Source organism: Oryx dammah, unplaced genomic scaffold (assembly GCF_014754425.2).
Source record: "Oryx dammah isolate SB20612 unplaced genomic scaffold, SCBI_Odam_1.1 HiC_scaffold_2, whole genome shotgun sequence".
Taxonomy (NCBI): Eukaryota; Metazoa; Chordata; class Mammalia; order Artiodactyla; family Bovidae; genus Oryx; species Oryx dammah.
Window position 1 is genome coordinate 111,818,326 of NW_024070186.1, and position 12,160 is coordinate 111,830,485.

At 38.5% G+C, this 12,160-nt stretch overlaps 1 protein-coding gene across 1 annotated transcript in view; it reads left to right on the forward strand.

Moving 5' to 3' along the window:
- TOMM70 (translocase of outer mitochondrial membrane 70) overlaps window positions 1–11,432 on the forward strand; it is a 38,477-nt gene extending 27,045 nt beyond the window's left edge. Inside the window, exons 10-12 of the mRNA XM_040225941.1 lie at window positions 2,904–3,001; window positions 3,607–3,729; window positions 9,336–11,432. Of these exons, the coding sequence (XP_040081875.1) occupies window positions 2,904–3,001; window positions 3,607–3,729; window positions 9,336–9,489 (375 nt within the window). The 3' untranslated portion in view covers window positions 9,490–11,432. The remainder of the gene's footprint in view (window positions 1–2,903; window positions 3,002–3,606; window positions 3,730–9,335) is intronic.
- Window positions 11,433–12,160: the final 728 nt, after the last annotated feature.

Consider the following 12,160-nt stretch of genomic DNA (forward strand, 5'->3'; position numbering starts at 1 on the left):
CATATAAGTTAAATAAGCAGGGTGACAATAGACAGCCTTGATGTACTCCTTTTCCTATTTGAACTTTTCCTATTTGGAACCAGTCTGTTGTTCCATGTCCAGTTCTAATTGTTGCTTCCTGACCTGCATACAGATTTCTCAAGAGGTAGGTCAGGTGGTCTGGTATTACCATCTCTTGAATTTTCCACAATTTGTTGTGATCCAGTCAGTCAAAGGTTTTGGCATAGTCAATAAAGCAGAAATAGATGTTTTTCTGGAACTCTCTAGCTTTTTCATTGATCCAGCAGATGTTGGCAATTTGATCTCTGGTTCCTCTGACTTTTCTAAATCCAGCTTGAACATCTGGAAGTTCATAGTTCACATACTGTTGAAGTGTGGCTTGGAGAATTTTGAGCATTACTTTACTAGCGTGTGAGATGAATGCAATTGTGCAGTAGTTTGAACATTCTTTGGCATTGCCTTTCTTTGGGATTGGAATGAAAACTGACCTTTTCCAGTCCTGTGGCCACTGCTGAGTTTTCCAAATTTGCTGGCATATTGAGTGCAGCACTTTCACAGCATCATCTTTTAGGATTTGAAATAGCTCAGCTGGAATTCTATCACCTCCACTAACTTTGTTCCTAGTGATGCTTCCTAAGGCCCACTTGACTTCCCATTCCAGGATGTCGGGCTCTAGTTGAGTGATCACACCATCATGATTATCTGGGTTGTGAAGATCTTTTTTGTACTGTTCTGTGTATTCTTGCCACCTTTTCTTAATATCTTCTGCTTCTGTTAGGTCCAGACCATTTCTGTCCTTTATTGAGCCCAAGATATCTTTGCATGAAATGTTCCCTTGGTATCTCTAATTTTATTGAAGAGATCTCTAGTCTTTCCCATTCTATTGTTTTCCTCTATTTCATTGCATTGATCGCTGAAGAAGGCTTTCTTATCTCTCCTTACTATTCTTTGGAACTCTGCATTCAAATGGGTATATCTTTCCCTTTCTCCTTTGCTTTTTGCTTCTCTTCTTTTCACAGCTATTTGTAAGCCCTCCTCAGACAGCCATTTTGCTTTTTTGCATTTCTTTTCCATGGGGATGGTCTTGATCCCTGTCTCCTGTACAATGTCACAAACCTCTGTCCATAGTTCATCAGGCACTCTATCTGTCAGATCTAGGCCCTTAAGTCTATTTCTCCCTTCCACTGTATAATCGTAAGGGATTTGATTTAGGTCATACCTGAATGGTCTAGTGGTTTTCCCTACTTTCTTCAATTTAAGTCTGAATTTGGCAATAAGGAGTTCATGATCTGAGCCACACTCAGCTCCCAGTCTTGTTTTTGCTGGCTGTATAGAGCTTCTCCATCTTTGGCTGCAAAGAATATAATCAATCTGATTTCGGTGTTGGCCATCTGGTGATGTCCATGTGTAGTCTTCTCTTGTGTTTTTGGAAGAGGGTGTTTACTATGACCAGTGGGTTCTCTTGGCAAAACTCTATTAGCCTTTGCCCTGCTTCATTCCATACTCCAAGGCCAAGTTTGCCTGTTATTCCAAGTGTTTCTTGACTTCCTACTTTTGCATTCCAGTTCCCTATAATGGAAAGGGCATCTTTTTTGGGTGTTAGTTCTAAAAGGTCTTTTAGGTATTCATAGAAGTGTTCAACTTCAGCTTCTTCAGCATTACTGGTTGGGGCATATACTTGGATTACCGTGATATTGAATGGTTTGCCTTGGAAACGAACAGAGATCATTCTGTCGCTTTTGAGATTGCATCCAAGTACTGCATTTCGGTCTCTTGTTGACTATGATGGCTACTCCATTTCTTCTAAGAGATTCTTGCCCACAGTAGTAGATACACTGATCATCTGAGGACTAGAATATATAAAACTTTATAGCATGTACAGAAATTAAAGTGAGACAAACACACAATAACTTTGTGACGTACGTACTGAATAGTACACTTGTGTTTCGGCTTTATATTTAATTTGAAACAAACCAGAAGGTAACCATCCTCATCCCTGAAGTGAAATTCAAAAGGGCATTTTTGGTTCAGATTTCTATAAGCAGCTAAAAGAGTAAAGTAGCTTTTAAAGAAACCAACATTAGGAACAACTCTTTAGCAGAGGTTTCATAATTGTATATTTCTCCATCATTGTGTTAACTTCAAAATAGGTTTTGGCTTCCTTGAGCATTGTCTTACCAACACTAGCACTATTATAAGTCTATTTGCATTAAATTTCTGTCTTTTGGTCCCTCACTGATGTTTGCAACTTTTAATTAATATATATTTAGAGAGAGTTATATTTTAGTTACATAGTATGACTTTTTGCTTTGAACTCTGAAGCTTGAGCTTAGATGCCGGCTGACTCTCAGAGTTACAGTTTGAGCATGGTCTCATCTCCACCTAACCAAGCCTTCCATTTGTGCCATGGGATTTGCCTTAAAAGCTGATTGTAGCTTTTTTTTCATTTCACCAATTATTTTTAAGGATTGACTCTGATAACCATTAACATACCTACCTAAATTTATCCTTCCAAATAAGTATTGTTTTTAGGGTTAACATTTTTAATTAAATTTAATCCCCAAGGGCTTCCCAGGTGGCATCAGTGGTAAAGAATCCACCTGCCAATGCAGGAGACATAGGAAGACTCCCTGGGTCAGGAAGATCCCTTGGAGAAGGGAACGGCTACCCACTCCAGTATTCTTGCCTGGAAACTTCCATGGACAGAAGAGCCTGGCAGGCTACAGTTCATGGAGTTGCAAAAGAGCCAGACACAATTGAGCAACTAAACAACAGTCACCCCAAAACAGTAATTTGGTAATGAATGGTTAAATGAAGTAAATTTTAATGACTAATAAGCGACATAGTTTTAACTCATTAGGGATACAGTTACCTAAATTTAACTGAAGTATCTCTTCACATAGGCATTAACAGATCAACAGCAGTTTGGCAAAGCTGATGAAATGTATGATAAATGTATTAATTTGGAACCAGATAATGCCACAACATATGTTCATAAAGGGTATGTATTTTGGGGATTTGTTTGTTTCAGTAAAAAAGCTAAATTGCTTGCATAGTAATAAAATGGATTTGTTTTGCTCACTGAGAAAGGGGACTGTGGGTAGAGTCAGTGAGCTAACTGAAAAATTTCTTCATTGCTATGAATGCTTCACTCTTACTTTTTTTTTAACTTTTATTTTTTTAATAATGTTTCATTATATATAATAATTAGTAAATGTGCTACTTGCACTCTAGCTTAAGGATTTCAGTTCTGAACATCCTGTCAGATGTTATTGTATCAAAATAGGAGACACATAAATAGGTTTTTCCTGTTCTAATATACTTAAATTATCATTTTTAAAACTTCACTTAAATTATACAAATTAAAATATTTAGCTGTGCAAAGGAAGTTAATAATAGAGCCTAGACCATTATAATAAGGGATTTAGACTTCATAATAAGGAATTTAGACTACAAAACCACTATAAGTTGAGGGGGAAAAAACCAATTTGATGCTAATTGTGCTATTTTAGATTTTGTTTTCCTTACTAATTAAATTATAAACTCATTGAGAGCAGAACTGATACTGGGCCATGGTTGCATCTGACTGCTGTTTTGCATTTGCAGTTTACTTCAGCTTCAGTGGAAGCAAGATCTGGATAAAGGTTTGGAGCTTATCAGCAAGGCTATTGAAATTGACAATAAATGTGATTTTGCATATGAAACCATGGGAACTATTGAAGTACAAAGGTAACTTCTATAGTCTGTCCTTAGGAAAGTTAGGGAAGCTCTGCAGATATTTATCTTTTTGTTTTTTCATTATAGATAGGTTATTGTCATTATTCATTGAATTTTTAAGTCTTAACATGCCTTTGGAGGCAAGATTCCCTTGAAACTATACAACTTTGATTTGCTTGGTTTCATGTTTTTTCAATTTAAAAATCAAACTTACAAAAGTTGTTTAAGTCGAGCATATGCATTAAAAGGGAAGCTTGATCTTTCTTTAACAGTTGTTGTATGGTTGTGCCTCCTGTCACCTTATCATTTCTGTTGGAGGGGGAAATGTCTACATTGTTCGTGGGCAGGGCACTGTAGCATAAAGCTGGGCAGCCACATTGCCCAAAGACATAGATCTTGCTACAGCCAAGTGGCTGGGCAACTTGCACCATCACCTCTGAGCCCTCACATTTTCTTTCAAATCAGGGAGCTGGGTAAGATTTTTGCAGTTCTGACTTCTTCATAACTTCTTGATTTCTATAAATGTTTATCCAGAGTTGCACTTGAGATTCACCATTAACAGATGACACCTGTGTATGTCATAGACTTTAATGTAGTATGCCATCTTGACACTGGCATTGTCATCCATTTGAGTATCTACTCTAGGGCAGGTACTGAACTTTAGGTGCTTTCCAAATATTTCAGTTGATTTTTATCTGTCTTTATAAAGGTTGAGATTATATGGTCCTCAATTTAATTAGAGTATAGAAACTGATTCCTCAGTCAGTCAGTTCAGTCACTCAGTCATGTCCAACTCTTTGTGTCCCCATGGACTGCAGCACGCCAGACCTCCCTGTCCATCACCAACTCCCAGAGTTTACTCAAACTCATGTCCATCGAGTCAGTGAAGCCATCCAATTATGTCATCCTCTGTTGTCCCCTTTTCCCACTTTCAATCTTTCCCAGCATCAGGGTCTTTTCAAATGAGTCAGTTCTTCACATCAGGTGGCCAAGTACTGGAGTTTCAGCTTCAGCATCAGTCCTTCCAGTGAATATTCAGGACTGATTTCCTTTAAGATGGATTGGTTGGATCTCCTTGCAGTCCAAGGGACTCTCAAGAGTCTTCTCCAACAGCACAATTCAAAAACATCAATTCTTTGGCACTCAGCTTTATAGACCAACTCTCACATCCATACATGACTATTGGGAAAACCACATCTTTGACTAGATGGACCTTTGTTGGCAAAGTAATGTCTCTGTCTTTTAATATTCTGTCTAAGTTGGTCATAACTTTTCTTCCAAGGAGCAAGCCTGTTAATTTCATGGCTGCAGTCACCATCTGCAGTGATTTTGGAGTCCCCAGAAATAAAGTCTGCCACTGTTTCCACTATTTCCCCATCTGTCTGCCATGAAGTGATAGGACCAGATGCTATGATCTTAGTTCTCTGAATGTTGAGTTTTAAGCGAGCTTTCACTCTCCTTTTTCACTTTCATCAAGAGGCTCTTTAGTTCTTTGCTTTCTGCCGTAAAGGTGGTGTCATCTGCCAGTCTTGATTCCAGCTTGTGTTTCATCCAGCCCAATGTTTCTCATTATGTACTCTGCATATAAGTTAAATAAGTAGGGTGACAATAGACAGCCTTGATGTGCTCCTTTCCTGGTGTGGAAGCAGTCTGTTGTTCCATGTCCAGTTCTGTTGCTTCCTGACCTGCATACAGATTTCTCAAGAGGCAGGTCTGGTGGTCTGGTATTATCATCTCTTGAAGAATTTTCCACAGTCAAAGGCTTTGATGTAGTCAATAAAACAGTAGATGTTTTTCTGGAACTCTCTTGCTTTTTCAGTGATCCAATGGATTTTGGCAATTTGATCTCTGGTTCCTCTGACTTTTCTAAATCCAGCTTGATGTCAGTGTATGGCAAAACCAATACAGAATTGTAAAGTAAAATAAAAAATAAATAAATAAAATAAAATAAATAAATCCAGCTTGAACATCTGGAAGTTCACGGTTCACATACTGTTGAAGCGTGGCTTGGAGAATTTTTAGCATTACTTTACTAGTGTGTGAGATGAGCGCAATTGTGCCATAGTTTGAGCATTCTTTCGCATTGCCTTTCTTTGGGATTGGAATGAAAACTGACCTTTTCTAGTACTGTGGCCGCTGCTGAGTTTTCCAAATTTGTTGGCGTATTGAGTGCAGCACTTTCACAACATCATCTTTTAGGATTTGAAATAGCTTAACTGGAATTCCATCACCTCCACTAGCTTTGTTCGTAGTGATGCTTCTTAAGGCCCACTTGACTTCATATTCCAGGATGTTTGGCTCTAGGTGAGTGATCACACCTTCATGATTATCTGGGTCATGAATGTCTTTTAGTTTTCCTGTGTATTCTTGCCACCTCTTCTTAATATCTTCTGCTTCTGTTAGGTCCATACCTCTTCTGCCCTCTATTATGCTCATCTTTGTATTCCTAGAGTGGTTAAATTAATAAGGTGACATTGTGAGTCAGTAGTAGAAAGTAGAGCTGCTACTGCTGCTGCTAAGTCACTTCAGTCATATCTGACTCTGTGTGACCCCAGAGATGGCAGCCCACCAGGCTCCCCTGTCCCTGGGATTCTCCAGGCAAGAACACTGGAGTGGGTTGCCATTTCCTTCTCCAATGAGTGAAAATGAAAAGTGAAAGAAAGAAGAGATGAACCCATATTTCACTGATGCCAAAAGTAGCTGATCTTCCCACCATCACTTATCAGGAACCAGTAGGAGTTGTCTTAATAACATTCAGTCACTCCTGGAGTCCTCTTCTCTCTCAGCTCCAGAGGAAGCAGAATGTGTGTGTGTATGTGTGTGTATAGGGTGATGAAAATTTTTGTGATTCTTTGGAACCATTCTGACAGTTGCATATAAATATTAAATTATTTAATTTCCAGTTAATGTGAATAAAATATTCTTATGCTAGAATATGATTGGGTAGTAGTTCTTAGTCTTTTGAGCAAAGATGTGGACTTTTCCTAGAATAATGCATATATGGAAACTCTCTGCACTTAAGTTGTTCACAGAGCGTGGGTTAAGGGCCCCTGATTTATGGAGTTTGATGAATTGTGTTTGAAATGTACTTTAAGAAATCCATTCTAAATCCTGCCTTACAAATAGATAAATGTTAATGAATGAAATTGCTGGTTAACATAAGATTTAGCAGATTTTCTGTCTACCTAATATCTGAACATGAACTGTTATTTTTTTAATTGTCTATTATGCACTATATCAGTATATGTAGTAGGAGATTAACTACAGTCACCCAGAGGTACATTTTACTTCTTAGAGTTTAACTGTCATATATATGTGTGTGTATTAGTTGCTCAGTTATGTCCACCTCTTTGTGACTGCAGGGACTATAGCGCTCCAGGCTCCTCTGTTCTTGAAATTCTTCAGGCAAGAATACTAGAGGGGCTAGCTGTTCCCTTCTCCAGGAGATCTTCCTAGCCCTGGGATCAAACGCAGGTCTCCTGCATGGCAGGCAGATTCTTTACCATCTGAGCCACCAGGGAAGCCCGTTATATATATAGTGGGGACTTAATATTTATTGTAAGATTACAGGCATGTATGCATGTATACATATCCAATACTAGTTACTTTAAAACAGCTCTTGCCTCTTAGTAAGTATATAAAGCCTAGTCACAGACTGTAAGAGGTAAATTTTATGTTTTTTGACAAAACGTATTCATCCATTTATTAAAAAAATGGATAATAGTTACCAAGCATTGTACTTGGTTCTGGGAATTGAAAGGTGTCCATTAAGGATCTACTTCTGCTTCATTGACTACGCTAACGCCTTTGACTGTGTGGATCACAACAAACCGTGGAAAATTCTTAAAGAGATGGGAATACTAGAGCACCTTATCTGTCTCCTGAGAATCCTGTATGCAGGTCAAGAAGTGACAGTTAGAACCGGACATGGAACAACTGACTAGTTCAATTGGAAAGGAGTACAAGGCTATATATTGTCACCCTGCTTATTATATGCAGAGTACATCATGAAAAATGCTAGGCTGGATGAGTCACAAGATGGAATCAAGATTCCCAGGAGAAATATCAATAACCCCAGATATGAAGATGATACCACTCTAATGGCAGAAAGTGGAGAGGAACTAAAGAACCTCTTGATGAAGAGAAAAAGAGGTGAGTGGAAAAGCTGGCTTGAAACTCAACATTCAAAAAAATTAAGATCATGGCATCTGGTCCCATTACTTCATGGCGAATAGAAGGGGAAAAATGTGGAAGCAGTGACAGTTTTTATTTTCTTGGGCTCCAAAATCACTGTGGACAGTGACTGCAGACATGAAATTAAAAGACACTTGCTCCTTGGAAGGAAAACTATGACAAATCTAGGCAGCATATTAAAAAGCAGACATCACTTTGCCAACAAAGGTTGATATAGTCAAAGCTACAGTTTTTCCAGTAGTCATGTATAGATGTGAGAGTTGGACCATAAAGAAGGATGAGTGCTGAAGAACTGGTGCTTTTGAACTGTGGTGCTGGAGAAGACTCTTGACCACAAGGAGATCAAACCAGTCAGTCCTAAAGAAGATCAACCCTGAATATTCATTGGAAGGACTGAAGATGAGGCTTCAGTACTTTGGCCACCTGATGGGAAGAGCCAACTCATTGGAAAAGACTTTGATACTGGTAAAGATTGAGGGCAAGTGGAGAACGCAGGCAGCAAAAAATGAGATGGTTAGATACCATCACCGACTCGGTGGACATGAACAGAGGCATCTAGCATGCTACAGTCCATGGGGTTGTAAAGAGTTGAAGACTTAGTGACTTAACAACAAAGACTGGTGTAAGCATATATATTCATCTGACTGCATAGAATGATGATAGAATTATGGGAACAATGGAGATGGAGCAGCCAATTCCTGCTGGGAAAGGGAAAAATATTTTTCATGAAGATATTCTAGTCAGTATTTGAACTGGGCCTTAGAAAGGTAAGGCTTTGACTAGAATCAGGCAGAGAAGCAATAAATAATCTGACCATTGTTAGCATGAGTGAACTCAAGACCTGTGTGACTAGAGTAGAGATGTGGGGGCTAACGATATGCTGCTAAGGGTTGCACAGATCTGTGAAGGTAAGGTCCCTGAATACCCTTAATGTTCTTTGAGCTTACATCACTGCTTTCTAAAGGAGCCTCATGATAAAGTAGAAATGAGCAGAATTTAGGAACCAGAGGTGATAAGGCTTTTAAATAAGTCAGTGAATTTTTCTAGTCTCACTGTTCTTATCTGTAAACAAAGGCCACAAGTGATATAATATAAGCACATATAGTATTCAGTCATGTCCAACCCTTTGCGATCCCATGGCCTGTAGTCCACCAGGCTCCTCTGTCCATGGGACTCTCCGGGCAAGCATACTGGAGTGGGTTGCCATTTCCTACTGACCCAGCAATCAAGCCCAGGTCTCCCGCGTTGCAGGCAGATTCTTTACCATCTGAGCCACCAGGGAAGCCCTGTATTTGTAAAAGTAGCTAACATTCATTGTTTTATATGTGATAGGCATCATCTTGTTATAAAGAAGCATTTTATTAGTATCATGGTTGAAACTTAAGAGTCAGCTCCATTTAATTTTTGGGTTTTTTTTCTTTTAGGGGAAACATGGAGAAAGCCATTGACATGTTCAACAAAGCTATTAACCTGGCCAAATCAGAAATGGAGATGGCTCATCTATACTCACTTTGTGATGCTGCCCATGCCCAGACAGAAGTTGCAAAGAAATACGGATTAAAACCACCAACATTATAAAATATGGGGGAAGGGAAATGACCCTCTTTTTAGAAGTTTACCCCTCTTCAGCTGAACCCTGAAGACACTGTTGTGAACTGTGTTGAATGGTGGGACTTCGTGTTTCCATTTGTGCTGTTGTCCTTTGTTACAGCTGTTTAGGTGTTGTGGGAGTGGCTGTTGAAGAAAGTTTGCAGTGTGGCAGCTTTTATTCCCTGTGCAACAAAAGCTTAGAACCTGTTAAAGGGATAAGAAAATAAAGTTGCAAAGAGTACAAATGACAATTGGCCATGCAAATAAAAACTTTGATTTGTTGATTTGACTTTTTTCTGAGGGGGTGGGAGGGTGAATATGTGCTGGTTGATTTTTGTCTTTGTGTGCGTGTATGTGTATATATATGAATATTCTACAGTTTTACAGCATTTTGGTTTTTTAATTAACATAGTACGTGCTGTAAAATAGGATTCTTTTAAGATTTGGTTAATCCCTTTCAGTTGATTCCTCTGAAGGAAACAAAGCTTAAGTGGGAATTTTGTTTTTACGGCAGCAAAATTGAGACCCTTTAAACCACTGTCAGTCAGCATGCACAATGCCTCTGATCCTGCAGAATGTTAGACATGGTGGCAACGCTTAAATCTTTTGACCCCCTTCACCTCTAATAGATAATGTACGTCATTCTTAAAGTCTACAGTAGCTCTTTCTCCTACAGTAAATCATGCAGAAGCGAGATATTCTAGTTGGTGTATGTGCAGAAGCCTGAGTATTCAAGGGAGAGCAGACCAGGCATGAGCTAAGAGGAAATGGAAATGTGCTTATGATTGCCATGGTTATTTTCTATTTAATAGGTACTACTATTTAATAGTGTACTTTTTAAAGAAAACAAAGATTGGTTTTATATATATATATATAAAGATGAAATGTAATAAGTAATTAGCTTAAAATTTCTAGTGAAGAAACTGGGGCTAACAGTTCAAAAAGGATGAAAGTCCCATGTCGAGAAGCATAGTATGGCTATGTGTACTTAAGGGATCGTGAGCCAGTATTTTCAAAGATGCTGAGAACACATGGCATGCATTTTAGTTTTGAACTACCTTTGGTCTTTAACCATGTCCAGGTCTGTACTGGGGACACCAACAGCAGGGTTTTGTTTCTTTCATCTTACCTTTACTTCACCCTCTTCCTTAGCAATCACTTTGTTTTTTCAACATGTCACTCTGATACATCATCCTTTTCTTATATGCTGGATTTTTCCTGGTGGGGGGTGGGGTGTTCTTAAAGAATATCCTCCTTTGAGATATTTATTGTGGTTTTGAGATATTCAGGGGGGGAAGAGGTTTACTTAGGTCTGAGTAGAATAAAAGAGCAAGCTGTCAGTTGTACTTTTCTGGAAATATCTAATTAGAGTTTACATTGTTGGGAGTAAATGAGCATTTTACCCCTCTTTAAAAAGGTGCTTTATCCTATTAAAACCAAAAAGATTTTGTCCAAAATGCCATCTTTTTAGAAGCTACTAGAAATGACTCCTTTCCAAAGTCAGAGTCTGGAAAATATTGTGAGGCCTCTAATTGGTGGGGGCAGCGAACATATTTTAAGATGGCTTGGATAATGGAAAGTGGGAGAGCGCTGCATCGTAGTTTTTAAATTAAGCACCTACTGTAATAACCCCGGAATACAGAAATGTTCTACATCTCTGAACAACCTCTGGCTTAAAACAGTTTTTATTTGCATGGCTGTAGTTACATTAACACTGATATTTTCTTCTCTCTTCCTACCCCTCGGGGTTTGGTAGAAAACACACAAAGGAAACTGAAGCATGTACCATTCGATACTGTCATTCCAGCTCCTCATGGACTATTGCCTGTTCTGAAAAATATTTGAAACTGCGCTGAAAGCTGCATCTGTCTGTATCTTTTCTTTTGTAAATGACCTCACATGTAAATTCACCAAATAAATATTACATTCAAGCTTTTCAATCTATTCTTTAAATAGAAGGATAGGCAGTTTATTCATTTACCATAGTATTTGGTAAATTCATTCTCTTGTGGGCTCAAGCTAACTTTGACATATTGGACACATTTGTATATGAAACAGTAAGTTTTAGGTATTAAAGATGGAGTTTCCCATTCTTCCTCCTGGTGAAACAAAAGCTCTAAGGAACAGCTAGTAGAACCAACTTACTCTATTCCAACCTTTAGCTTACTTGTACTACATTACAGCCTGGAAGGTTACCAGGCAGACCTGAGCCCTGTGGCTCAGCTTATCCTCAAACTGGTTTCACCAGTGAGGGTTCCCCCCACCCCCACCAGTGACTTTTGATTAGTCTTCAGCCACTTGGTCTTGTAATCTGAAAAATCCTACCATCCTTAGGTATTTGTGGTATGAATAAGTAAGAGATCTCAGTGCAGTACTAAGCAGCTTTGGCTTTATAACACAATTCAAATTGTGTTAGATGGAAATTCAAATTGTAAATAGTTGTTTTTCCCAGGAGAGCTCAACTGTCATCTTCTTAAGGTTGTTTATAAACAGGAAGACTGTATACTTACCCCAAAAAATTTTGAGTAATAATGAAGGTAGTAATTACCTAAGACTGTCCTGGGTAAATTGAGTTGTATGGTCTTTGTATTTATAATGAAACGATATGGTAGTGGGAGAGCTAATAACTAATCAACCGTACCTTTAATTCTCTGCAAAA